The 27,351-nt window shown below is 38.2% G+C and overlaps 1 protein-coding gene across 1 annotated transcript in view; it reads right to left on the bottom strand.

The window, feature by feature from the left end:
* PECR (peroxisomal trans-2-enoyl-CoA reductase) overlaps positions 1-27,351 on the bottom strand; it is a 37,155-nt gene continuing 9,804 nt past the window's right edge. The window contains exons 4-8 of the mRNA XM_006207279.4: positions 23,369-23,450; positions 18,513-18,609; positions 17,130-17,240; positions 3,182-3,293; positions 1-843 (exon numbers count right to left, since the gene is read on the bottom strand). Of these exons, the coding sequence (XP_006207341.1) occupies positions 758-843; positions 3,182-3,293; positions 17,130-17,240; positions 18,513-18,609; positions 23,369-23,450 (488 nt within the window). The 3' untranslated portion in view covers positions 1-757. The remainder of the gene's footprint in view (positions 844-3,181; positions 3,294-17,129; positions 17,241-18,512; positions 18,610-23,368; positions 23,451-27,351) is intronic.

The following is a 27,351-nucleotide window of genomic DNA, read 5'->3' on the forward strand; positions in this document are numbered from 1 at the left end:
TTTAAGAAGTTTAATTAAGAGAAAAACTGAACCTATGTAATTTGCAAATGACATTTCAGAAATCAGGATGACTGCCAGAAAGGATCAGCTGAATGCAGAATACTGAACCCTAATACATTTGCATAACATTAATTTAAAAAAATTTTTTGCATACAAAAGGAGAAACATGGAGAAAAGGGAATATTCTGGACAGGAAATCAAAACAGATATCAAGATTGCAAATACTACTACTTATGACTTTTTCTTTTTAATTAAAGGGTTCATACAAATTTGACTTCAGGAACAAACAAACCACACATCAATAATTACATGAAGCTTTACTGATCCAAAAGTATTTGCCACCAAAAATGAGTTATTCCATATTTCTGTTGTAAAAATTATAATAATGCCACAATTTAGATTTACTGCCCACTTTTACAATTAAATATTAAAACCTTCTGGGAGATCATGATACCTCTATCATTAATTTGAAATTATTTCACTTTTCAAAGATCTTTTTTAAAAGTGAAAAGTATAGTCATAAAGTATGTTAATTTCCATTCTAAAAAAATTTGTTTAATCACAGGCTAAAGGGCATTGGTTGGGACTTAAAAATGCATTTATTTCAGGAATAATGTTTGCATAGACGTAATTGATAACATTAAAAAAAGCAGAAAGTGATTTTTCTATAAAATCGTAAGCTTCTGTGAAGTACAGAAGCGCATTCTTGAGATGTTAAGGCACTTGGGGACAAAGGACACTTCCATGTTTCCTCAGCTTACAGTTTGGCTTTATGCTTGAAAGATTCCTTCAGCCTTTTGACAACAGAAAGGTCCCCTGTTCCCTCAGGCCAGTTGTCATGATCTGTTAAGTAAGTGGAGAGTCTCAGGTCAGATGCAAAGCAATTAACCTCATTAGTCCTCTAAATTTCCATCAACACTTTTATTTCTCCTGGTTCGCCCCTTTTTTCAGCAAGAAAAAAAAATTACTGGGACCAATGGCAAAGATTTTGAGAAAATCTTCCATTTGAATCCCACCTCTGCCACTTACTAGCTTTGCAGAATTTACTTCTATGGGTTTGAAGCAGTTACTTTTCCTGAGTCTCAGTTTTCCCACCTATTAAAGGGGATAGCAACATCTATCTGTTAAAATTGTGAGTTAATGTGACCCCTATGGCCAGCGCCTGACATAATGTACACAATCAATATTACTTTCCAATAACAGTACTAAAAAATATGCTGACTTTGTACCAGACACTTAAAGTTGCCTCCCCAGCCTCCTGTTGCCTCTCTCCAACAGCCTCAGTTTCCATTTAGAAATCCATGAGGTTCTGGGGAAGTGACCCTACTCAGATAGCTGACTGATCTAAGTCATAAGTGTAGTCCATTCCCCTGGCTGGAGATATTGGTTAAGGATGGACATTTGCATAAGCCAGTCCCAAGCAAAGGGGATCTCAGAATTTGGTTAGAAATGCTGAAACAAAGCCATTCCCTCCCCTCTGTCTCTGTCCAGCTGGATGTGAACAAAGAAGCACATAGCTGCACGAGTGGCCAGCAGCCATCCTGCAACCAGGAGAGTCCATCTTAAGATTACGATACAGCCAACATTGCAGCAGCAAAAACCGAGAGCAAAGAAAAAAAAAATGCCCTTAATGAGATCACTGAGCTGCTGAGTCAGGTCTTACCTGCTTTTCAGTTATTCAAGAGAACAAATTCCTTCATGGCTTTAAGCCAATGTGTGTTGTTGCTAAAAGCATCCTAACCGGGGGGTAGGTATAGCTCAGTGATAGAGCATGTGCTTAGCATGAACGAGGTCCTGGGTTCAATCCTCAGTACCTCCATTAAAAAAACAAAAACAAAAACAAAACAGTGTTAAAATTCAAAAGAAAATCATTTCACTGGAGGCCGGGAGAAGCAGCATGTAGTCTTTTTCCCCTTTATGAAGGAAAAACGATGCACCTCACTTTAACAAATACTGACTGTAACAGTGAGGGAAGTGGAAAGATTCTCCTCCACCCTTGCTACTTGAAGTACTATCAGAAAACAATATTGCACAACCATGTAGGCATTTCTGTGTTTCCAAATGAGATCCTTAAAACCACAGTAGCTTATGCACATCACCACACTGATACTACCAGTAAAGAAATTTATAGGAGGGGAAAATAATTAGGAATATTAGAGTTTGGAACTAATCAGTGATTAGTGCAGAGGTCTGAAGCCTTGATGAGACTGTTAGCACATGAAAGAGTAGGTCCTGATATGAAATTTAAGCACACATGTGTTATATCAGCCACATTTTAATTCACTAGCAGCCACTTAATCAACTATCCTTAGCAAGCGTTCAAATACATTTGAATTTTATGTCTTTTTCTACATTTTGGGAGTGATTAGCTTCTTGCCTTTTAACTTCCATGGATTTGTTCTGTCATTTGTGAAATTAGGATGCTGGATTGGTTTTTAGACATACACATTTGTATATTATACCTACATTTGGTTGGGCCTTATAAAAGTACTATTTTGTACATCAAAAATGAGTGAATACAGCAAATTCATATGGCTTCACTTACTATATAACCCAAAGATAGTGTAAAATACCACCATACCCTCTTCCCCACCTAATAGGTCTGGTTCTTCTGCTCACATATACAAGCCACTTATTGGAGGAACAAAAAGAAATTAAATCTTAAAAGTAGTCCCCCTCTTACCTCTTTTCTAGCTCTTCCTTGTACATATATACCCATACGGAGGATATTTTTCAAGGTAAAATTCCACCAACCTATGCACACCAACCTTTTTTAATATGTAAAGCTTTGTGCTATAATAAAGATATTTAGATATTTTTCTGTGACTAGGAATATTGCCTTTAAAAATCATATGATTTTATTTTGTATATTTTTTAAAACATATTTGTTCTTTTGTTCATTTGTTTTTAATTTTTTGTGTGTGTGTGGGGTAATTAGGTTTATTTATTTATTTATTTTTAGAGGAGGTACTAAGGATTGAACCCAGGACCCCCATGCATGCCAAGCATATGCTCTACCAGTTGAGATACGCTCTACCAGTTGAGATATATCCTCCCCACCTTGTACATTTTTGATGTTCTACAGGAAAAATCCATTATCTCTTAAGCACCTAAAGAAATGCTGAAAACCTGAATATGAAGAGGCATAAAGTTAGTGACTCCTCGTTTCTTGACTGCCCACCTGGTATCTCCAATGAGTGGGTGTACAGAGACTGGCCGCCATCCACGTCCACCAACTGTCCGGTGATGAAAGAAGCTCCCGGAGAGAGCAGGAAGCACACCAAGGGGGAGATCTGGAACCAGAAGCACACACCAAAAATCAGATACTCCTTGTTTGGGGCTGCTTCCCATCCTCCTGTAAACACGGCTGCACATTCAGGACTGTAACAGGAATTCTCCATCCTCAAATGCCAGTCTGTGTGCACTGCACTCTGACGGTTCGCAGACAGCTGCCTTTTTCTATCCGAGCACCGTTTTAAGATCAGGTACGTGACTAGGGTGAAGGCGGCACAAGAGGCAGAGCTTTAGATGGTGTCAAACCAACCACACGATGGGAAGAGGCCAAAAGCCAGTCTTTGCTCTCTCCCATCTCAGACAGTTCAGTTCCTTCCACACTTTTCATGGTTCTCAACATCACCATGCCTTTTACAGTTTTCTCCCTGAAACAGTCATTTTGTCTTCATAATAATAAACTGGCATTCTAGTTTATTCAGCCCACGGTCTTTTCAGACCAAAAGCCCAGCAGCTCAGAGCACAGGAGTTTTCTACCAGAGGGACTTCAGAATCCCACTGCAGCCCCTAAAAATTCAGGTAGGTAACTGATGACTTCAGCAACATCTACTCCCAAAACCAAAGAGGAAGGGAGAGATGACTTCACTGGATGTAAAGGGACTCTTATATGAGACTGCTGACACTGGCAGAGTTTCTCAAAAGGGTGACATGAGACACCTGTGTTAGAATCCCTAGGGATGCTTACTGACTAAACTCCAGATTGCCAGACCCCACTTAAGATTGTCTGAATTGTAAGCTCTGGGAGTGGGGGCCCCCGGATCTGCCACTTTGTCAGGCTGCCAAGCAGGGCTGGGCCAAGGGTGAGGCTAAGGAGGTGCTTGGGGTGCAACTGTTAAGGTGGTGCTTGCTCTGGGGGCAGACCCTCCACCTGTGCAACCCTGAGAGCGAGCGAGTCCCTAAATGTTGTGTTCGTGCCCTGTTTGCCTGACCCCAGTCCTGGTCCTGAACAGAACACCATAGTGTGCTTTTTTTACATGGCTACACCTCTTCGAGACTCTGAGACCCTGGAGGGCAGGCGCAGCCTTCTCTCCATCCTTGTGCCCCCAGCTAGTACAGGACTGTACTGTCTAAAATGAAAGCCACTAGCCATGTGGCACTACCAAAATATTTCCATATGGCTAGTCCAAATTGAGATGCACCATTAGTGTTGCTGAAACACGGCCTCTGTACTCTGCTTACCAAATTGAGACTCAAGGACAGAGTTCTGGATGAAGTAGAAAAGGCAGCTTTATTTCTTTGCCAGGCAAAGGCGGTCACAGTGGACTAATGCCTCTAAAAGCTGTGAGCCTGCCGGAGAGAGAAGGCAGGGCGTTTTATAAAGTTCAAGAGTTCAAAGGGCAGAGCTAGTTTCCATAGAGATCACAAGCTGTGCCTGTTTTTGCAGACGAAGCTTCCCTCTGCTGGGTATGAAGTTCACCTCAGGCTCTGGGACTCTTACTATTCTCGTACCTAGAACAAAGGATGCAGAGGAAGGGGGTCCGTGGAAAAGAGTTCTAGAGAAAAACCTGTGCAATCTAAACTAGGCTGATAAATGCTTTTAGCCTTTTAAGTAGGCTGAGGCCTGCACTTCGAACAACAGAAATATTGAGGAAACCAAAAACAGCTGCAGACATGTGTGGTTGAGGTGAGTCATGAACAAGACGCATGTAACAACCAGCTGCTGTTTCTGAGCTGCTGGTGTCAAGAGGAGGGCACCGGGGGGCAAAAGCAGGGCACTGAGCACCACGAAGGGGCTGGGCAAACCACCCAAGCCCCCTTCTCTCCAGCCTAACCCTGGTCAGCAAAAGCATGAGAAAACCCCTTTAAACCATTATACAGTTAAGCAGTTACAGACACTACATGGTCACCAATGACAATAGGGTCCTGCTCAGGTACATTAGTGTAAAAAGACACACCAGACTTTGAAGACTTGATATGGAAAGAAGAATACAAAGTATCTCATTAATAAGTTTTATAATGATTACATGTTAAAATGATAATGTTTTAAATATACTGTGGTAAATAAAATATATTATTAAAACCAATTTCACCTCTTTTAAAAACCTTTCTTAATATGGCTACTAGAAAGTTTTAATTACATATGTGACCATTATTTCTACTGGACAGAGCTGTTATAGAAGTAAGAATTTAAGAGTTCCCACATCCCTGGGAAAAGGCAGATGAATCATGGTAATAAGTAACGATCAGAACTAGCTTTACTGTATTTATTCAATTGATGACAACTTGCCCTGTGAACATGTTCTCTCTTAGCCAATCAGTCAGTGAGAGCGCCTTGATTTTCCAAGTCAGCCAGTCAAGAAGACTCACTCCACTTCAATAAGCTCTTTCTATCAGCCAAGCAACAACCCTCTCACCCAAGTAACCATGCCCTGTGGAAGTCTGCAAATCTTTGAAATCACACTTTCCCCCCAGAAAAAGAAAAAGCTCCATAGTCTACTCAGACTGTGCCTGACCAGCAATAAATGAGGCTTTGTGCTGAATTTTGTTCCAAATATTGAGCGGTGACCCCATCCTTTGACAGTGTTTAGCATAAAATAACTATGTAATAAACTTTTACAGAGTAAAGGAAACTTTTTTCATCTCTTCCCCCTCAAAAAAGGAATTTTGCATTGCCCAGCTCCTAGTAACAGCGTTTTTGACAACAGACTAGGCACCGTGAAAAATACTAAATTGAACTGAAACTATCTGCTAGGTAAAAGACACAAATCTTCAAGATGCCTGAGTTAATTTTGGAGCTCAACACGGAGGTAAAATGAACTACTAAAATTTTTATAATTACCAAATTAACTAGACACTATTATAACTTCTTTAGATTCTTCTTTTTTTTTTTTAACATTTTTTATTGATTCATAATCCTTTTACAGTGTTGTGTCAAATTCCAGTGTTCAGCACAATTTTTTAGTCATTCATGGACATATACACACTCATTGTCACATTTTTTTCTCTGTGATTTATCATAACATTTTGTGTATATTTCCCTGTGCTATACAGTGTAATCTTGTTTATCTGTTCTACAATTTTGAAATCCCAGTCTATCCCTTCCCACCCTCTACCCCGCCCCCCCCCCCCGGTAACCACAAGTCTGTATTCTCTGTCCATGAGTCCATTTCTGTCCTGTATTTATGCTTTGTTTTTGTTTGTTTGTTTGTTTTTGTTTTTTAGATTCCACATATGAGCGATCTCATATGGTATTTTTCTTTCTCTTTCTGGCTTACTTCACTTAGAATGACATTCTCTAGGAGCATCCGTGTTGCTGCAAATGGCATTATGTTGTCGGTTTTTATGGCTGAGTAGTATTCCATTGTATAAATATACCACCTCTTTTTTATCCAGTCACCTGTTGATGGACATTTAGGTTGTTTCCATGTTTTGGCTATTGTAAATAGTGCTGCTATGAACATTGGGGTGCAGGTGTCATCCTGAAGTAGATTTCCTTCTGGGTACAAGCCCAGGAGTGGGATTCCTGGGTCATATGGTAAGTCTATTCCTAGTCTTTTGAGGAATCGCCACACTGTTTTCCATAGTGGCTGCACCAAACTGCATTCCCACCAGCAGTGTAGGAGGGTTCCCCTTTCTCCACAGCCTCTCCAGCATTTGTCATTTTTGGATTTTTGAATGACGGCCATTCTGACTGGTGTGAGGTGATACCTCATTGTAGTTTTGATTTGCATTTCTCTGATAATTAGTGATATTGAACATTTTTTCATGTGTTTTTTGATCATTTGTATGTCTTCCTTGGAGAATTGCTTGTTTAGGTCTTCTGCCCATTTTTGGATTGGGTTGTTTATTTTTTTCTTATTGAGTCGTATGAGCTGCTTATATATTTTGGAGATCAAGCCTTTGTCGGTTTCACTTGCAAAAATTTTCTCCCATTCCGTAGGTTTTCTTCTTGTTTTATTTCTGGTTTCCTTTGCTCTGCAGAAGCTTGTAAGTTTCATTAGGTCCCATTTGTTTATTCTTGCTTTTATTTCTTCTAGGAGAAAATTTTTGAAATGTATGTCAGATAATGTTTTGCCTATGTTTTCCTCTAGGAGGTTTATTGTATCTTGTCTTATGTTTAAGTCTTTAATCCATTTTGAGTTGATTTTTGTATATGGTGTAAGGGTGTGTTCTAGCTTCATTGTTTTACATGCTGCTGTCCAGTTTTCCCAACACCATTTGCTGAAGAGACTGTCTTTATTCCATTGTATATTCTTGCCTCCTTTGTCGAAGATGAGTTGACCAAAAGTTTGTGGGTTCATTTCTGGGCTCTCTATTCTGTTCCATTGGTCTATATGTCTGTTTTGGTACCAATACCATGCTGTCTTGATGACTGTAGCCCTATAGTATTGTCTGAAGTCTGGGAGAGTTATTCCTCCAGCCTCTTTCTTTCTCGTCAGTAATACTGTAGCAATTCTAGGTCTTTGATGGTTCCATATAAATTTTATTATGATTTGTTCTAGTTCTGTGAAATATGTCCTGGGTAATTGGATAGGGATTGCATTAAATCTGTAGATTGCCTTGGGCAGTGTGACCATTTTAACAATATTGATTCTTCCAATCCAAGAGCATGGAATATCTTTCCATTTTTTAAAGTCTTCTTTAATTTCCTTCATCAATGGTTTATAGTTTTCTGTGTATAATTCTTTCGCCTCCTTGGTTAGATTTATTCCCAGATATTTTATTACTTTGGGTGCTATTTTAAAGGGGATTGTTTCTTTACTTTCTTTTTCTGTTGATTTATCGTTAGTGTAAAGAAAGGCAACTGATTTTTGAACATTAATTTTGTAACCTGCTACCTTGCTGAATTCTTCAATCAGCTCTAGTAGCTTTTGTGTGGACCTTTTAGGGTTTTCTATATATAGTAACATGTCATCAGCATATAATGACACTTTTACCTCTTCTTTTCCAATTTGGATCCCTTTTATTTCTTTCTCTTGCCTGATTGCTGTGGCTAGGACTTCCAGGACTATATTGAATAGGAGTGGTGATAGTGGGCATCCTTGTCTTGTCCCAGATTTTAGTGGGAAGCTTTTGAGTTTTTCACCGTTGAGAACTACGCTGGCTATAGGTTTGTCATATATAGCTTTTATTATGTTGAGATATGTTCCCTCTATACCCACTTTGGCGAGAGTTTTTATCATAAATGGGTGTTGAATTTTATCAAATGCTTTTTCTGCATCGATTGAGATGATCATGTGGTTTTTGTCCTTTCTCTTGTTGATGTGATGTATTACATTGATTGATTTGCGTATGTTGAACCAGCCTTGTGTCCCTGGGATGAACCCCACTTGGTCATGATGTATAACCTTTTTTATGTGTTGTTGGATTCTATTTGCTAAAATTTTGGTGAGGATTTTGGCATCTATGTTCATCAGTGATATTGGCCTATAATTCTCTTTTTTTGTAGTGTCTTTGCTTGGTTTTGGTATCAGGGTGATGGTGGCTTCATAGAATGAGTTTGGGAGTGTTCCCTCCTTTTCAATCGTCTGGAAGAGTTTGAGAAGGACTGGTATGAGTTCTTCTTTGTATGTTTGGTAGAATTCCCCGGTGAAGCCATCCGGTCCTGGACTTTTATTTGTAGGGAGGTTTTTAATTGCTATTTCTATTTCCTTTCTAGTGATCAGATTGTTCAAGTGTTCAGTTTCTTCTTGATTCAGTTTTGGTGGACAGTATGTTTCCAGAAACTTGTCCATCTCCTCTAGGTTATCCAGTTTGGTTCCATATAGTTTTTCATAATATTCTCGTATGATATTCTGTATTTCTATTTTGTTTGTTGTAATTTCTCCATTTTCCTTTCTTATTTTGCTAATTTGTGCTCTCTCTTTTTTCTTCTTTGTGAGTTTGGCCAGAGGTTTGTCGATTTTATTTACTTTTTCAAAAAACCAGCTTTTGGTTTGGTTGATTTTTTCTATGGTCTTGTTAATCTCTATTGTATTTAATTCCTCTCTGATCTTTATTATTTCCTTCCTTCTGCTGCTTTTTGGGGCTTTTTGTTCTTCTTTTTCTAATTGATTCAGGGGGTGGGTTAACTTGTTTATTTGAGATTGTTCTTCTTTTTTGAGGAAGGCCTGTATCGCTATAAACTTCCCTCTTAGCACTGCCTTTGCTGTGTTCCATAGGTTTTGAGTGGTTGTGCTTTCATTATCATTTGTCTCAAGGTATTTTTTAATTTCAGCTTTGATTTCCTCATTGATCCATTGTTTTTTCAATAACATATTGTTTAATCTCCATGCTTTTCTTTTTTTCTCCTTTGTTTCTCTGTTGTTGATTTCCAGTTTCATGGCATTGTGGTCAGTAAAGATGCTTGAGATAATTTCTATCTTCTTAAATTTGTTGAGGTTTCTTTTGTGTCCAAGTACATGATCGATCCTGGAAAATGTTCCATGTGCATTTGAAAAGAATGTATATTCAGTTTTTGGGGGGTGTGATGCTCTGAAAATATCCACCAAATCTAGTTTCTCTATTGTAGCATTTAATTTCTCTGTTGCCTTGTTTATTTTCTGTCTGGAAGATCTGTCTAGTGATGTTAATGCAGTGTTAAAATCTCCAACTATGATTGTATTCCCATCAATATCCCCCTTTATCTCTGTTAGTAATTCTTGTATGTACTTAGGTGCTCCTATAGTGGGTGCATATATATTAACGAGTGTAATATCTTCATCTTGTATCACTCCTTTGATCATTATAAAATGTCCCTCTTTATCTTTCTTTATGGCCTTTGTTTTAAAGTCTATTTTGTCTGTTATCAGTACTGCAACACCTGCTTTTTTGGCTTTTCCATTTGCATGGAATATCCTTTTCCATCCATTCACTCTCAATCTATATGTGTCCTTCTCCCTAAAGTGGGTCTCTTGTATGCAGCATATTGAAGGTTCTTGCTTTATTATCCAGTCTGCCACTCTATGTCTTTTGACTGGAGCATTTAGTCCATTAACATTTACAGTAATTAATGATAGATGTGTGTTTATTGCCATTTTGAACTTATCTTTGCAGTTGAATTGGTATATCCTCTTTGTTCCTTTCTTCTTCCTTTTGTGGTTTGGTAATTTTCCTTTGTATTATCATGGATTTTATTTAATTTTTGTGACTCCCTTGTAAATTTTTGACTTGTGGTTACCCTTTTTTGTAAATCTATTAACCTATACCCGTTTTTAATAAACTGATAATAACATGATCTCAAACCCATCCTACTGTTAAAAAAGTTTAAAAAAAAAGAAAGAAAAAAAATTCTATATTTCCCTGCCTCCCTCTCCCACTCTCAGTGATTTGTATGTCTTCTTTTGTAATTTCGTGTTTTCTTTATTTGTAATTCATGAGTTATCACCTTTCCAGTTGTACGTTTCTCATTTCTGTAGCATCCTGCTGCTTTTCTATTTAGAATAGCCCTTTCAATATTTCTTTTAGCATGGGTTTAGTGTTGCTAAACTCCTGCAGCTTTTTTTGGTCTGTGAAACTCTTTATTTCTCCTTCTATCCTAAAGGATAGCCTTGCTGGATAAAGTATCCTAGGCTGCATCTTCTTTTCATTCAGGGCTTTGAATATATCTTGCCACTCCCTTCTGGCCTGTAGTGTTTGTGTAGAGAAATCAGCTGAGAGCCTTATGGGGGTTCCCTTGTAGTTCACTCTTTGCTTTTCTCTTGCTGCCTTTAGAATCATTTCTTTATCCTTGACTCTGGCCATCTTGATTATGATATGTCTTGGTGTGGGTCTATTTGGGCTCTTCCTGTTTGGGACCCTCTGAGCTTCCTGTACTTGGATATCTGATTCCTTCTTTAAGTTTGGGAAGTTTTCAGTCATGATTTCTTCAAAAACCTTTTCAATCCCCTTTGATCCTTCTTCCCCTTCTGGGACCCCTATTATGCGAAGATTGGGACGCTTTATATTATAGGTCCCTTATGCTATTATCATTATTTTTTATTTGCTTATCTTGTAGTTCTTCTGAATGGGTGCTTTCTGTTGCCCTGTCTTCTAGATCACTAATTCGTTCCTCTGCATTAACTAGTCGGCTTTGCACAGCTGTTAGATCATTCCTCATCTCTGTCAATGAGTTTTCCCATTTTGCTTGGCTCTTCTTTATAGCTTCAATTTCATTTTTGACATATTTTATTTCTCTAAGCATTATCTCTTTTAATTCCTTCAGCAATTTGATCACTCCTTTTTTGAAATCTTGATCTAGTAGGCTATCGATGTCTATTTCATTGAGCTTTCTTTCAGGGGATTCCTCTTGTTCTTTTAATTGGGAAAGGTTTCTCTGCTTCTTCATCTTGCTCATACCTCTCTGGCACTGTGGTTTATGGAGTATCAGTTGTCTATTTTGGATCTTAGGGATTTTATCTATCTAATGCCTATTTAGGAATACAACTTAGGAAAAAAAAAGAAAAAAGAAAAAAAAAGAAAAAATAGAGAGAGAGAAAGATTTTTAAAAGAAGGGAGAAAGCGGGTTTGAAAACAATGTATAATGAATAACTGAAGAGCGGGTTGAAGCAGAGTATTAATCGGGTGGAGACGTCCTTTTAAAACCTTTAAAAAAAAAGGGGGGGTGGGGAGATGAATATATGTGTTTGAAGCCTGTGTCTAATCAATAACAGGACATCAAAAGCCAAGAGAAATAGAAATGAATTAAGAAGTAAAAATTAAGAGAGTAATTGAAAATAGAACAGGTAAAAACAGATTAAAAACAAAACAAAACAAAAACAAAAACAAAAAAAACAAAAAAACAAAAAAAAAAAGGGGGTTTGTCGGTGTTCTCCTGGAGTGTGTGTGCTTTTAATGTGATGTCCTTCTGTCTTCGTCCTGTTTTGGAAGCTCAGCTTGTTTTCATAGGCCCTCCGTTGGCGCCCTCTTCTGTGCTGCTCCCAGCACCTGTCGGCAAGCAGATCGCGCCTCCTCCTAACAGGGGGTCAGATGCAGCTCTCCTCTGCTGCGGGCGGGCGGGTCACTGCCCCTCCGGATGCCGCAGTCAGATGTTGCAGACTGGCCAGGCAGGAGGGCGGGTAGTGCCCCCTCCCAGCACCTCGGTCAGGGGTTGTGTTCCTGCCTGACAGGCGGGGGGGCCGCTCTCCCCCTGCCTTGCCAGCCGGTAGCTCCGCTGCTCTGTGCGGCTGCATGCTCTGCACCGGCGCTCCGCCCCGTTCGGCGCTCCACCCTGGTCGCGCTCCGCCCCGGCGCTCCGCCCTGGTCGCGCTCCGCGGGTGGGCTCGGGGAAGACCGAGGGGCAGCCTGGTCCCTGCACCGAGCCAAGACCCAGCTGCTTGTTTGTCTTTGTGGAGCAAGTTCTCTGGGGGACCAGAATGGAAGGATCCTATGCGCCCAGGGCTGTAGGCCCGTCTCAGTCTGGCCCTTGAGGCTGCTAAGCCCTTCGGTGCGGACGCAGGTTTCACCTCTGCCCCCGCCTGGGTGTTAAGCGCTGGGGAATATGGCGGCTGTGCCTGGGCCCCGCCCCTCTTCCCCTGAAAAGTTTCCGCGTGTTTTCAGAGATGGGGGTATGCACCCTTCCCCCGAGAGCACATCAACCTTGCTGTTTTATGGAGGCCCAGGTTGTTCTGTCCTGTACACCCACAGCCACGGCGCCCAGCCCCTTGCAGTCCCCCGGAGCTTTTCCGTGCAGCTGCCCCCGTCCTCCGCCCGGCTTGTGCAGCCTGGCCCTGCCCGCCAGTGCCGGCCCGCGTCTCAGGCTGGGTGTCGGGGGGACGCTCTGTGCCCGTTTAACTTAGTTCTGTCAGACAAGGGCTGCTCTGTACAGATCCGAGCCTTGGAGGCTCCCCCTCCGTCCCGCTGGCCTCTCAGTTGGAGAGGGGAGACCCAGCGAGCGAGCGCCAGTCCTCCTTTGCCGCTCCCTCCCTGCGGGACCCGTCCCGCGCTGCTTTGCCTTTTGTTCTTTCTTTTTTCCTTTTCTCCTACCAGATTTTTGGCGTCTTTATCTTTTGAAGAGGGCGATGATCTGTCGGAGTTCCGCAGGTGCTCTGGTTGGCTGAGTGGGTCTGTAGATGTGGGTCTTGGTGTATTTGTGGGAGAGGGTGACTTACAAGAGTCCTTCTACTCCGCCATCTTGCCCGGAAGTCTCTTTAGATTCTTCTTAATTTTCATTTTAACGGAATCCATTTGATGAATGAACTTGAAGTACTAAGTCATTAACAGGTGTTCTAGCAATCAATAAACACTATTGGAAACTAGCAACTTGTATCTGCTTTATCTATGTGGGTTACAACCACTTTTAGCTCAGTTATCTGTTTACTTTCAGCTCTGCTTATTAAAGATCACAGAGATTTTAAATCAGTAGACTTGGGTTTGTATCCCAGTATCACGACCTATGCATGGCCTCAGGCAAATTACTGAACCTCTTTGGCTCTTGGTTTAATTTGTAAAATGAGTGTACAGTATATCACAAGGCCTTTGAAGGGTCTGCCAAGTGCTGCATTCTCTTCACCAGAGATGTTGAGGGACACTGTGGGAGCTCTGGGTGGTTCCTTTTAAAAGTACAGCTACATTCTGACCCTCCTGACTCTATCCCAGGAACTTTCACTTACAAGAAGGCAACTCACCAATAAGCAGCTCTAGGCAGTTCACCAGTGGCCTAGTGTGAAAGTTCTGTCCCCAAAGGGATACTGGTGATTAGCTGGAGCAATCGGAATATCTTGGAAACCATGGCCTAGGGATGCTACGAGCTATCAGGCAGAGGCTGAAACTCTCTCCTTATTTTGCAACTCACCATGGCTATCATCATCCCTCCTTCCCTTTACAAGCACACTTTTTCATCAGGTCTTCTTTTGGGGGGGGGTCAGGTAATTTGGTTTGTTTGTTTATTATTTAATGGAGGTACTGGGAATTGAACCTTTGTGCATACTAAGCACATGCTCTACTACTGAGCTATACCCTCCCCTCCACAAGCAAACTTTTTGAAGGTATTACCTATATTAGTCACAGCACGGTTGGCAAAACCTTGGGCACATTTCAGACATTTTCAGGGGATTTGTGAGGTCAAAATTGTTTCTGTAACCATACTAAGTCGTTATTTTGTCTTTTTCACTGTGTTGACACACTTGTACTCATGGCACCAAAGCAATGGTGCGAAAATCAGCTGAAGCCTTGGCATAAATCACAGCAGGAACACAAATGGGAAGCTGTGATCATGATACTAGTAGTCACAATATTCTTCACCAGATTGGGGCAGGGGGCTGTTTCACTTTAGAGCGTCCTTGATGAAGCAGTAAAAAGTATTAATCATATTAATCTCAACTACTGAGTACACATTTTTTTAATATCCTGTGTGATGAAGTAGGAATTATACCTTAAGCCCTTTTGCTGCATGGCTGTCTCAAGGAAAAAAATGTGTGCTTGAGTGCGAACTGACCTAGTCACATTTTTAATGAAGCACCATTTTTAACTTACAGGAATGATTGACAGACTACAGTTATTAACCCTTGGGTATTTGGCAGACTCTTTTTTTTCAAAAATGAACAAAGTGTGACTGCCACTTCGAGCAGCTGATGACAACTGACAGTATTTGTTGTCAATGATAAGATCTGAGTTTTTAAATGAAAACTAGAATTTTGGAAAAGTTGTACTTATCACCTTGAGCTTGACAGTTTCCTAATATGTAAAGATTTTTCTGAAGAGATCAGTGGTGATATTAACAAATGTCATCTTTTGGTATAGTATAATGAATTGTGTGCCATCAGTGAGAAGATGTCTTTGATTCAGTGAACCAAAGTTTTCCAAAAGACTAACGCCTGATGTTACAAAATCACCTATGGGTGAAAGATCCAGTAAAAGTGCAACAGAGACCAGTGGATTTTAACGTAATAGAGTACAAAAAGTTCACTAACATGGTTTCAGATTCCATTTGGCAACTAATCTTTAAGAAATTGCCACTTGTTGAATGTAAGAAGAATATCCATGATTCTCCAAAAAGGCTATTAAAATTCTCCTTCCTTTTCCAACTGTACACCTGCATGAAGGCAGATTTTCTTCACGTGTTTTACCCAAAATAATATATTGCAAAAGGTAGAATGCAGAAGCAGATGTGAGAGTTCAGTTGTTTTCTATTAAGCCATACATTAAAGAGATTTGTAAAAATGTAAAATAAATGCAAGGAAACTGTTTGCTATTGTCTTTTAAAATGTAGCTATTTTTCATTAAAAATATTATCTATAACACATAATGTCTTTATTACCCTTTTTAAAATGAATTTATAAATATTTCTTAAATTTCTCAATTTCAATTTTAATACAGTAAATATAGATAACATATAGCTCATGTAAACAGAACAAGTATTCTCTCCAAAACAAAAATTTAATCAGATCATTCCCTTGATTGAAATTCTTTAAAATTGCTCTTAGTTTTCCATATAAAAGTCCAAACACCTTATTTAAAATAGCTCATCAAATGTTTGATTTAACAGTATCTTCTAAAATTTAATATGCAAGCCTGTCTTAGTTCGGGAATTCTCTTTCTAGAAAGTTACCCCTTCACACAAGAGTGCATGACTATATTCAAGAATGTTCACTGCAGAACTACTACAATATAAAATACATAACTAGAATCTAAGTATGCAACAATAGGGGCTAATGAAATATACTATGTTACATCCACAGAAAGTTTCAGAAAATAACATACAGTAGAATCTCATTTTTTTAAAAAAGTCAATAAATAGAAATATTTTTGTGCATGCACAGTCAATTTCTGGAAAGACGTACATCAAACTGATGATGAAAGCAAGTTCTAGGAAGAGAACATGTTTTCCTCTAAGAGCTTTATGGCTTTGCTTTTACATTTAGCATTTTAATATATCTGAAAATGATTTTGTATGTGATGTGAGCTAGGGGGTCTAATTTATTTCTAAATGATCAGCCAATTGCTGCAAGACTTTTGGCTGAATGGTCTGTCCTGATTTGAAGCAATACTTTTATCCTATACGTTTCCTATGTATACAAGAGTCCATTCTGTTCCACTGATTTTAATCTCTTCCAGCACCAGCACAGGATATGGTAAATAAGTATAGCTTTACAGTAGGTTTTAATAACAGAAAGGTCAAAACCACTCACTCTTTTTCAAAACATTTTTGGTTGTTTCGGCATAAATATTTTTCTACACAAACTTTAGAATCAATATGTTAATTCCAAAAATTATACTAAATTTATTAATTTACATTAATAAATTAATTCAGGGAAACTTGATTTTAATAAAATTGACTCTCTCTATTGAGGAATATGACATGTCTCTATTCTGGTCTTTTTTCTGTTCTTTGGTAATAAATTACTTTTCATTTATAGCTAAGTTTACTCAGGTGTTTTAGTTTTTATTATTATGGAAAAGATCTTTTTAAAAATTATAATTTTTTAACATTTTTTATTGATTTATAATCATTTTACAATGTGTCAAATTCCAGTGTAGAGCACAATTTTTCAGTTATACATGAACATAAAAAAATTACATTTTAAGACTGATATTGCTGGCATTTAAGAAAGCTATGGATTTTTACATACTTAAATCTGGCCATCTACAGAAATTGTGTATGGAACTTCATTTTGGCATAATCGACTGACCTGCTTGGGGTCCTCTTTACCATCAAATGCTGTGATAAAATAAAGTAGCTTGAAAAGTGAAATGAAACAGTAAAAAATATGCTGTTCTTAATCCACACTGCATCCACTCCTGAATAAACACTGCTGTGAGCATTCAAAGCACCACCAGCAATAGGATTCCCAGGAACCAGGAAGCACGGGGGAAACAGTTTGATGCATGAAAGAAATCTTCTCTATTAGCCAACTAGACTACGCAAAAAGTACACCTAAATGTTACAAATCTCCACAGTACAAAACAAAGTAATTTGAGTGAACATGAGAAGTATACATTACCTCCTGAGGAACTCCAAGTCTTTTAGCTGGGATTTTCTCAAAGTACCCTTCAAACATGTCTTTTGCCGAAGGACCATAGTGGTCCAAAGCAGACTGGGAATAAATCGTTCCCTATGATTAAAAATAAAAGAAGAGCAAAGTAAAGTACATAAAATTAAATTTTATTGTAAAGACATCAAGGCAGTCTGTCAACCAATACCAATAAGTAAGTAGTTTGAATTTAATAGAAAAGTTAACATTGCTAATGTTATTTTTTCTCAATATGGTCTTAGAAGTACAGTTCAACCACTGTTACAAATGGATTATCTGAATGCTCATTTTGTGACCTCCTCTCCCTTAATAACCAGCCAAGCCCTGGATGTTTTCATAAAAGACTTGCTTTCTGAAAGCACAATCACATGAGTAGGTCAGAGAAGCAATGACTGGGAAAAATGGGCCCAGGGAGGCTGTTTTATCTTCAGTTGAGGATTCTCTGCTTTACAGTGGAAAACTGGACTACGGTTAAGTAAGATTTAGAGAAAAAACAATATTTTCATGGCTTTTCACCTAAAGAGATATCACAAATAAAAAATCTGGATCCAATATAAATAAACTAAAAATTCAATTGTTTAAGAATTGTTTTATTTAAACCTATAGATAATACCCACAGATGTTACAGGGTTTCAGATAGAAGGATGATTACTATCTTAGCAATGACCAGGAATTATCACAAGAGAAGTGGATTTGAACCGAGTTTTACAGGAAGCATGAGCTGTTTCATTTAATGTCTCTCTTGGAGTACAGAGCCAATAAATAATCCCCAAGGAAGCTTAAGCTACATCTTACTTCACATAATATGATAGTTTTTGAAGTTGAACACATTGTGACTTTTTTCCCCTCTCATTTACGTTATGTCTCAGAGAAATTTCTCCTCAACTTACAGTTAATCTTTAACTGGGAATTCCTTCTTAAACTTTGACTTTAAGTTTCTCTCTCTCCTAACAAAGGGTTAATGATACACTAAGAAATAACAAGACAATCTAGAAAAATTCATTCTCTAAAGTAGTGGTTCTCAAACTTCTGTGCATTGAACTTCATTCACTGTGCATCAGCTTTTAAAAATACCAATGCCTAGAACCTACAGTTTGGAGTCAAGCTTATACATCATGATTTTTTAAACATTATACAGACAATATAAAGCCAGGATTGAGAATCACTGGCTTAATTTAACCTTCTTGACAATCTGGTTATAAATCAAAGAATACTTCTTTGTGATTTTTATCTGTTTTTAAAAGCCAGTCTTTTCTAGTATACACGTGCATTAACAAATACCTCCATCAATCACACAAATGGAATCAAAGGAGCACAATTTGTCAACAGCTTTTACGTTGAACATTTACCTACCGGAGCAACACAATTGATCCTTACTCCACTGCTGGCCCATTCCAGAGCTAAGGATTTGGTGAGGTTGTAAACACCCTCTCTGGCAGCTCCACTATGCCTTTAAAAGACAAAACGCCAACATTACAATCAGCTTCTGTTGCCTATTTCTCTCATTAACTAAAGTGACAGTGCACCAACGATCTGTCAGAGCCCCGCAAGAACATGCCTGTTATGAGTCCCTGTCTGAACAATTAAGAAAGAACTAGGTCGTTCAACATTAAAGCCAAATCACAGCAATCTGACAGTCAAACAAATCTCACGTAAGTCAAGGCCCAAATAAGATCCCCCAGATCACCATGTGCATAAGAGGAGTATTTTGAAGAATTTTTTATTATAGCAGAAAACAAACAGATTGGTAATTTTGAGGGTTACAAGTGTGGTTATTTTTGAAATCAATTTTAGATAATAAGGGATGTGAAATTCATACATCAGGCTAGAAATAATACTAACAGAATTTCTAGATGTACCAAAATTTAAATAAATTTTAATATATTTCCAGAGAAGAGGTTCAAAATATTTAGGTCTGTATCCATAAGAGGCAGAAGGTAGAGACATAATATGGTTTAGAGTTTCTAACTACAAGGTCCTCAGCACCAAGTGTGTGAGATCCAGGGGTGCATCCACTCCTCACACTGGAGAGTACCTTCAGAGCCCAGTTCTCCTGAAGAAAGCCCACGTCAGTCCCAGTGTGGGCTGTGGCAGCCCTGGTGGGACTCCGGATAGAAGCCAGTTGTTCCAATTGCCATGATTACCTGAGCAACCTCATCACCAACAAGTGTGGCCCCCACTTGTGTGCTACTGCATCCAACAGTCCTAGGGGGGATTCACAGGACAGGTTCCCGGGCGCTGTTGCCATCAGTCCTAGAAGAGGCCATCCTGGAGCCACACCCCACTGGGCAGGATGACCAGGGTGAACACACTGCTCCACGCCACTGGGAGCAAGAGGCAGGGGCAGAACAGATGTGCTTCTGTAGGAAGCACAGTCAAGTCCTCATCCTCCTCTGTGTGGAGGACCCAGAGGCGCGCGTGCCCTTGCACTCAGCCCTGACCACCAGGGCCACCACATGAGGTCACCTCTCATCACAGAACGAGGCTCAGCAGTTACATGGAGCCCCTGAAGAAGAAAGTGGTAGCTGTTCAGAAACTAACAGCTACCCAAGAGAGAAAACCACTAGAACTGAGGAGGCTGGAGGCAGGCTCCAGAAACAGAAATTACTCTCTGAATTTGAACATCTGGACCCGTTTGAAGGTGAGCAAGAGGCAGCTGAAAGGGAGCAGAATATGCCACCCAAAATAATGACTGTAGGAGTTCAGGACATGCCACGCCAAAATACGTTGCTCTGGTACATTGATTATTTTCAGCTGCAGGCACTTGAAAACCAGCAAAGGCAGAGAGAGGCTTTCTCTGAACTCCCCTGACCCGCCAAAAAGAATTCAATTGTCATAAGCCCCCTCCCTGGGAGTCCCATCAATTGGGAGATCGACTGTTGTCACAGGAGAGGAGACTAGATGTCAACACCACAACCAAACTTTGTCACAAACTACCACACCTCCCATCCATTCTTCAAAGGGCCCATGCTTCTTCCCTAAAAATCATTTACTCTTGCCCTGAGAGGCCTATGTCCCTTCTCCCCTTTCCCTGTTAGGATAGGATTTAATCCTGAATTCTAAGCCACATCAGGCACTTACTCATTTTCCTGGGTATCTCCCATGTGTACATGAGGTAGTTCTGTCAGTAAACTTCTGTTTGTTTTTCTCTTGCTCATCTGCCTTTTATGACAGTGGTTGCAGCTAAGAGCTCAGAAGGGCAGAGAACACACTGCTTCTCCTCCCCTACACAGTTCTCCCAAGGTCAGCTGATGAAGAGAAGGATGTTCAGTAGAAACTCAGGGCAAACATGGTAGCATTTTCAGGCTACGCTTCCACACTCAAAGATCGACTAAAGAAGTTGGCAGAGAAGAGTGTGAGGTCAGAAGTGGAACTGCTGGTGGAAGTCAAGACCAGCAAGGACAGGTATGAATGCCTGAGACCCCCAGACCTCTGTTGGTTCCAGTCACGGAAGGAAGGATGAGGTCTTCCTCTGCAGCACTTGGCACCGCAGAAAATTATACAGAACGTGAAAGTCACTCTGAATTTTGAAACAGCACATCCTAATCTGCTTGTCTTTGAGGCTAAAAAAAAAAAAAAAATCTGTGACAGTGATGAAGAAAAAGTAGAAATGACCCGAATCCAGAGAAATTTATGGCTTATCCAGGAGTCCTGGTTCTGAAGGATCTGGTCCCGGCTGGCATTCCTGGAAGTCCAGGTGGATGAGAAGCCTGAATGGATCACAGAGTTTGTAAAAACTCCCTTTCCAGAAAGGGAAAGTGACCCCCATTAAAACAGAACAGATGGCGGGCAGTTCAAGCTGCAGGCTGGTGCCTATGTCACGTGAGGCGTTGTTCCCGCTCCTCTTCCTCTAAAGGAAAAGTCCAGAGAGAAGGAAGGGCGTTTATCTGGACTATGAGTTCAGTGAGATTTCATTCTACCATTTGAATAATGTCTCACTACTATTCTTTTACTGATAAAATGTTTTGAAGTACTAAGGCCCTATTTCTGTATCAGATGTGGTTTAAAACTTCTTACAGTCTGCAGTAACAGACTAAGTAAGAGATAAACTACTTTGAAGGCTGTCACACTGCTTCATTTTTCTCCATTAATTTACAGATAAGAGGCAGAATGATGTCCAATCTCAGTGAACCTAGCACGAAAAAACTTTTTAAATACTACTATGACTTAAACATATAAATGAAATCATACATACATGTCCTTTTCTATCTGGCTTCTATTACTCAGAATAATTATTTTGAGATTTATTCACATTGTTGCACAAATAAATAGTTCACTCCTTTCTACTTCTGATTATTAGTCCATTGTACAGATTTACCACAATCTGTTTATTCATTCACTCATTGATGGGCATTTGGCCTATGAAGCATCTCTCCATGGAGATATGAGCTGCTTTTTGGTCCATCTCTCACCCTTGTAATTATTGATAATGACCCCCAAACTCAGCAGGTCAGTCTAAACTTCCTTGCACAGGGAAATCGGACTGGTCTTAGATGACACTGAAAATGTCAGAAAATGATCAGAACTCCAGAGAAACATGTGCAAAAACAGCAATACAGTTCAAACATACACACAAGAGATACTCAAGCGGCCCTTCAACAAATGAAAAGACATTTACTCGCTCCCTGAGGGGTTTTCCACTGAGAATACTATTTCTTTTCCATCAGAGTTGTCTGGAAATTGACAAGACATATCTTCAGTGAGGCTGTGGGGAACAGGCGCTCTCATTCATCGTGGATGGAAGTGCAAAGTGGAAAGAAACCTGGAAATGCTGAACGGTATGCATTTACCTTCACCCAGCAATCCAACTTCCAGGGTGAACCCTGAAGATGTACCTCCACAGACATGAAACACACACCTACAGTGTTCACCGCAGAATTATTTGGAATAGCAAAACACAGAAACAGCACAAAGTTCTACTAAATTTGAGACAATGTGTGCATTTGAAACAATGAATTTGAAAAGAAATCCATGATTCCACAGTAGTATACCAAAAAAGTTAGTAACAAACATGCAGAGAGACATGACGGTTGTGGTGTAGAAGTCTCTTAATAAGAATACCAGCTAAAAAATATAGAAGCAATTACAAAATCAGAAAAATCAACATTTGCACACCCGCAATGTAATAAGCGATTCGGGTAAGGATCAACAATGGTTGCTAAAATCATGATGGCAAACAGCATAGGAACACAGTACCAAAATATCACCCTACAGACTGTTTAATAATTACAAAGGAATTAAAATCACTACCTTCCTTAGTTATTTTTGGGGTGGAAGTGTATAGAAGACTTGACTTTCCACCTTATACAGTTCTTTTAACTATTTTTTATGTATCTATCTACTTATTTATTTATTTAAACCAGCATGCATTTCTTTCATAACACTAAAATATGTCCACTTCATAAACACAGAAATTGTTGGAAAAATTTTTTTTAATTTTAAATTTTTTAAAATGGAAGGAATCAGGAATTATAAAAGGCACTAAGGAAATCAGCAAAACTCATTTTTTAAAAATCAAAATTTTTAACTGCTAGGTAGCTTCCTAGTATATTGTTGTTTTTCAACTTTTCTGTTTGAATGGCCTTTTAGACTATCATGGAAGAGTCTACTGAGCCAGTAGGCTAAATGAGTTCATTGACTTCCTTTATTTAAAAAAAAATCAGTCTCCAACATAAAAATTTATCAAAATCAGAACAAGAGTCAAATAAGTCAAATTCCATTATGGAGTAACAATTTATTAGCAGTTCTATCTAAATCTAAATAGGTATATTCACTATCCACAGTGTTCAAATCTAAGTTAACATAGATTAATTTCATTTCTATGCTTTAACAAAAAAGATGAATTACATCTAAATTAGGGTTGCCAGACAGAATACAGGACATAGAGTTAAATTTGAATTTCTAGACAGACAACAAATAATTTTTAGTGTAAGTATGCCCCATGCGATATTTGGGACATACTTATAATAAAAAATTATTTAACTGGGTGCACTGTTTGTTTTTATTTTTCTGGTGAATCTGGTAACTCTAACATGAATGCTAATGTTTTAGAAGTACATTTTGAAGTTCAATAGAGGGAACACTAAGTATTAAGATAACAACTCATTAAAGGGATTAATAATCTTGATTTAAGGAATTTTCCCTACCTGACTAACCCCTTTAGAGGACAAAACTCTAAAATACGGGAAGAAAAATAGAAAAGTGCTTACGCAGCTCCCGTAAATCCATTTTTAGTAAGCACAATGATATTGACAATAGATCCTCCATGCTCTTTCATCCAAGAGTTGTAAACTGCAAGATACAAATGACAATCCTATTAAGTAGTCTCCTAATCCTTCCCTGATCCCCTGTGCCAGCATGTTACTTATCTGATATTTTAAAAATTTCAATTCACATTTTCCTTTTATAAAAATATTGACTTTCATAAAAAGGAGGTAAAACCATTAGAAAAGAAAACATAACTTACAATATTTTTTAAATCAAAAACAACTTTTTCACACTATTTTCACACTGCTGAAGTAGGGATAAAAACAATTAGCACTGTTTTTACATATGCAACAATATATAAAATGACAGTGCATTTCACAATTGACTGTATTTTTGACTCCATAAAATAACATAGTAGCTATTTTTTAAGACAACATGATTATATACCTGGAAAACCCAAGAGAATAATTTGACAAACCAGTAGAAAGAGCAGCAAATCATTAGAAAAGCTGTAAAATATACTTTTAAAATTATTATTCTATAAACCAACAATACCCCAGTACTAAATAAATGGAAAAAGAGCTCATTCAAAATAGCAATAGCCATCAAAAATATTTAGGTGTGACCTTAGAAAATATATGCAATCTACATGATAAAAATGACAAACCTTTGTCAAAAGGTATAAAAGAGTTCCTTGATGAAAAGATAAGTTATGATAAGGAAATAATACTTAAACATATTAATCATTTCCAAATTATTAATAAGTTTAACACAATTCCAATCAAATACCCCAACAGGATTTTTGACAAAGAAATATGAATATAGAATTCATTTGAAAAAATAAATGGTAAAGAATAGCCAAGCCAAAAAATAAATGGTCAAGGAAATTATAATAAATAAAGCAGTATGTACCATATCAAATGTTTTAAAATTCTAAAACCGTTTGATACAAGCATAAGAAAGGAGAATAAATTTATTTGAATTACCTACACAGATTGCCTGCTTCTGGTTAAATACTTCCATAAGTTTTAGAGTTCTGAAATCACCTATGTGTTTCTCCCCTGAAACTTTTCTAGGGTTATTTTGTAGATATTTCTTCAAGATATTTCAGAGAGTCATCAAACTATACAGTCACCAAGAACAAATTGTAAGAAGAAAGACAAATGTACAAGAAGAAAGTTTCCTAAAACAACAGGAAAAGCTTACAAGCAACTACCAACCTGATAAGAATCACAGCAATTGCAAAACTAAATAATTTAGAGAAACCTAGAATGTTGAATTTTCCAATGTACAAATTAAGGAACAAATCCTATGGTCAAAATAACTCAAGGGTCCTTTTCTCCTTGCAATTTTTTTTAATGTGGTAAAAGACATGTAACATAAAATTTATTATCTTGACCATTTTTAAGTGTTCAGTTCAGTGGTATTAAGTACATTCATACTGTTGTGTAACCATTACCACCATCCATCTTGAAAAATTTTTTTCAACTTGCAAAACTGAAATTCCATTCTCATTAAGCATTAATTCCCCATTCTCCTCTCCCTGAAGCTCCTGCAACCACCATTTTCTTTTACAAAATTTGAAATTACTAGTGTTTAATGGATTTTGAGGTCTACGGCCATACCACCCTGAACACGCCCGATCTCGTCTAATGGATTTTGAGGCAGCACAATATACTGAAGAAGAGATGTAAATTTATAAGACTTTGGTCTGAGGCCTGCCCCTACGTGATCTAGGGCTGGAGGTCCTAAATTTGAGCTCAGATATGATGTTTTTTGTCCCACCTACATCAAGGAGGCATTATGAGTATTAAATGAGATAATAGACATAAACACCATTCTATAAATTTAAATAAAATTCTTAAAAAAAAGAAAATAATTCAAGAGTATGCATTGAGATGGAGAAAGTTATGCAATATGAAAAGTCAGAGGAACTACACCCAATCAAAAGAATAAGAAAAATCCCATAAAACAAAAAATTATGAAACAGAGCTCACCAGTTTACTATTACAGGTAATAAAAATGTTAACTGAATTAAGAAAGGTTATTGATAGAAATGCAAATCACTGTAACAAGGAACTAGAAACTATAAAGAACCAATCAAAAATAGATAATTCAATTACCGGGATAAGATGTTTGCCTATCTCCTTTGTGATGTGATGTTAATCTGCCACTGATGATTGTTGCCTAGATCCACTCACTCATTAGCTGAAGATGGGATTTTCTTCATTTTACCATGATTCCTCTGTTTCCCCAACGGACACTTTGTATAGGAAATGAAGATGATGAAGATAACGTTCTTGATTCTCTCCTTTTGGCAATTATAAAAAGGCAATTATTAAAAGGCAATTATAAAAAGACTGAGTTGGGTCTCAGCATCCTCCAAAAATGACCAATTGTTTTTTCTGAGAATAATTTTGAACTCATGGATTTAAGCATAACTCATCAATATCAATCAATGTCACTGCCATTTTTGTGCCATCAATGCCACAAAAATGCCATTTTTGACCAATGGAAGCTGTATTACAGCTCTCCAGAAAAACAGAGTCAATAGGATGTTTATAAAGAGAGAAACAGATTTATTATGAGGAATCAGCTTACCAGACATGAAAGCTAAAAAGTCACAACATCTGCAGTCAGCAAGCTGGAGACCCAGAAGAGCCAATGTGTATCCAGTCTGAGTCCAGAAGACTGAGAACCAGGAGAAACTGTATCTAGTCTGAAGGCTGGAAGCTTTAGACCCAGGAAGAGTCTATGTTTTGGTGTGAATGGAAAGGCAGGAAAACCCAGTGTCTCAGTTCAAAGGTAATAGGGAAGGGTGGATTTTTAACTGATTGGATGAGGACCACCCAAACTAGGAAGGACAATCAGTCTACCAATTTTACTCAGTCTACTGATTTAAATGTTAATCTCATCCAAAAACATCCTCAGAGAAACACCCAGAACAAAGTCTGACCAAAGATCTTAGCACTCCGTGGCCCTGTCAGGTTGATACATAAAATTAATCATTATAGAAGCTTATTCAAGATGGTTCTTGTGTACTTTTTGCTGGAAAAAACAGTGCTGATAGACTTGTTTGATGCAGGGTTGCCACAAACCCTCAATCTGTAAACAACGCAGTACATGTGAAGTACAATAAAGCAAAGTGTAATCAAATGAAGTATGCCTGTATAGGAGTTCATTGTATTATTCCTTTAATTGGTATATATATTCAAGATTTTCCCCAAAAATAAATTGGGAGAAAAAAATTCCTATATTATAAAATGAATAATTTAAGGCATAGGTAAGTTCAAACTCATCAGTAATTTTTATGTGGATTTTCCCATAATTCTTTAACAACAGCATATCGTGTCAAAGAGTACAAGAAGAAAAAAAGCTGGGACTTCAATGCAGTCATAATTTAAATCATTTTAATTAAATAAACAATACATGTTAATTTTAGAAAAACTAGAAAAAGTAGATAAGCAAAAAGATAAAAATGGTATCTAATTTTACCTCCCTGAGATAATATATGTCAATATTTTGGTATAAACTCCTTCAGAATTACTTCTATTCATATATATTCACATACAAATATATAGTTTTTTTTGCAGAAATACAATCATGCTGAACAGTATGTTTTATAACCTGCTTTTTCACTCAATGATATCTGGGAATATCTTTTCATATTGAAAAACATACTTTTGCCAGCATTTTCAGTGGCTATATAGCACTCTACCCTACAAATTATAAAACTTCACTCAACTGATATTTTAGTCTACAGTATTTAAGTGGTTTTCAGTTTTTCACTATTATTAGTATGGTACAGAAAAGTTTAATATTCCTTGTTTTAAAAACCAAGAGCTAAAAGCCTCCTTGTTTAAAGTCAAAACAAAACAAAACTAAACAAAACAAAACTACAGAGCCTGGAAGGGAGGGTGTAGTTCAGAGGTAGAGCACTGTACTTAGCACGCACAAGGTCCTGGATTCAATCTCCAGTATCGCC

The sequence above is a fragment of the Vicugna pacos genome, chromosome 5 (assembly GCF_048564905.1).
Source record: "Vicugna pacos chromosome 5, VicPac4, whole genome shotgun sequence".
Lineage (NCBI taxonomy): Eukaryota > Metazoa > Chordata > Mammalia > Artiodactyla > Camelidae > Vicugna > Vicugna pacos.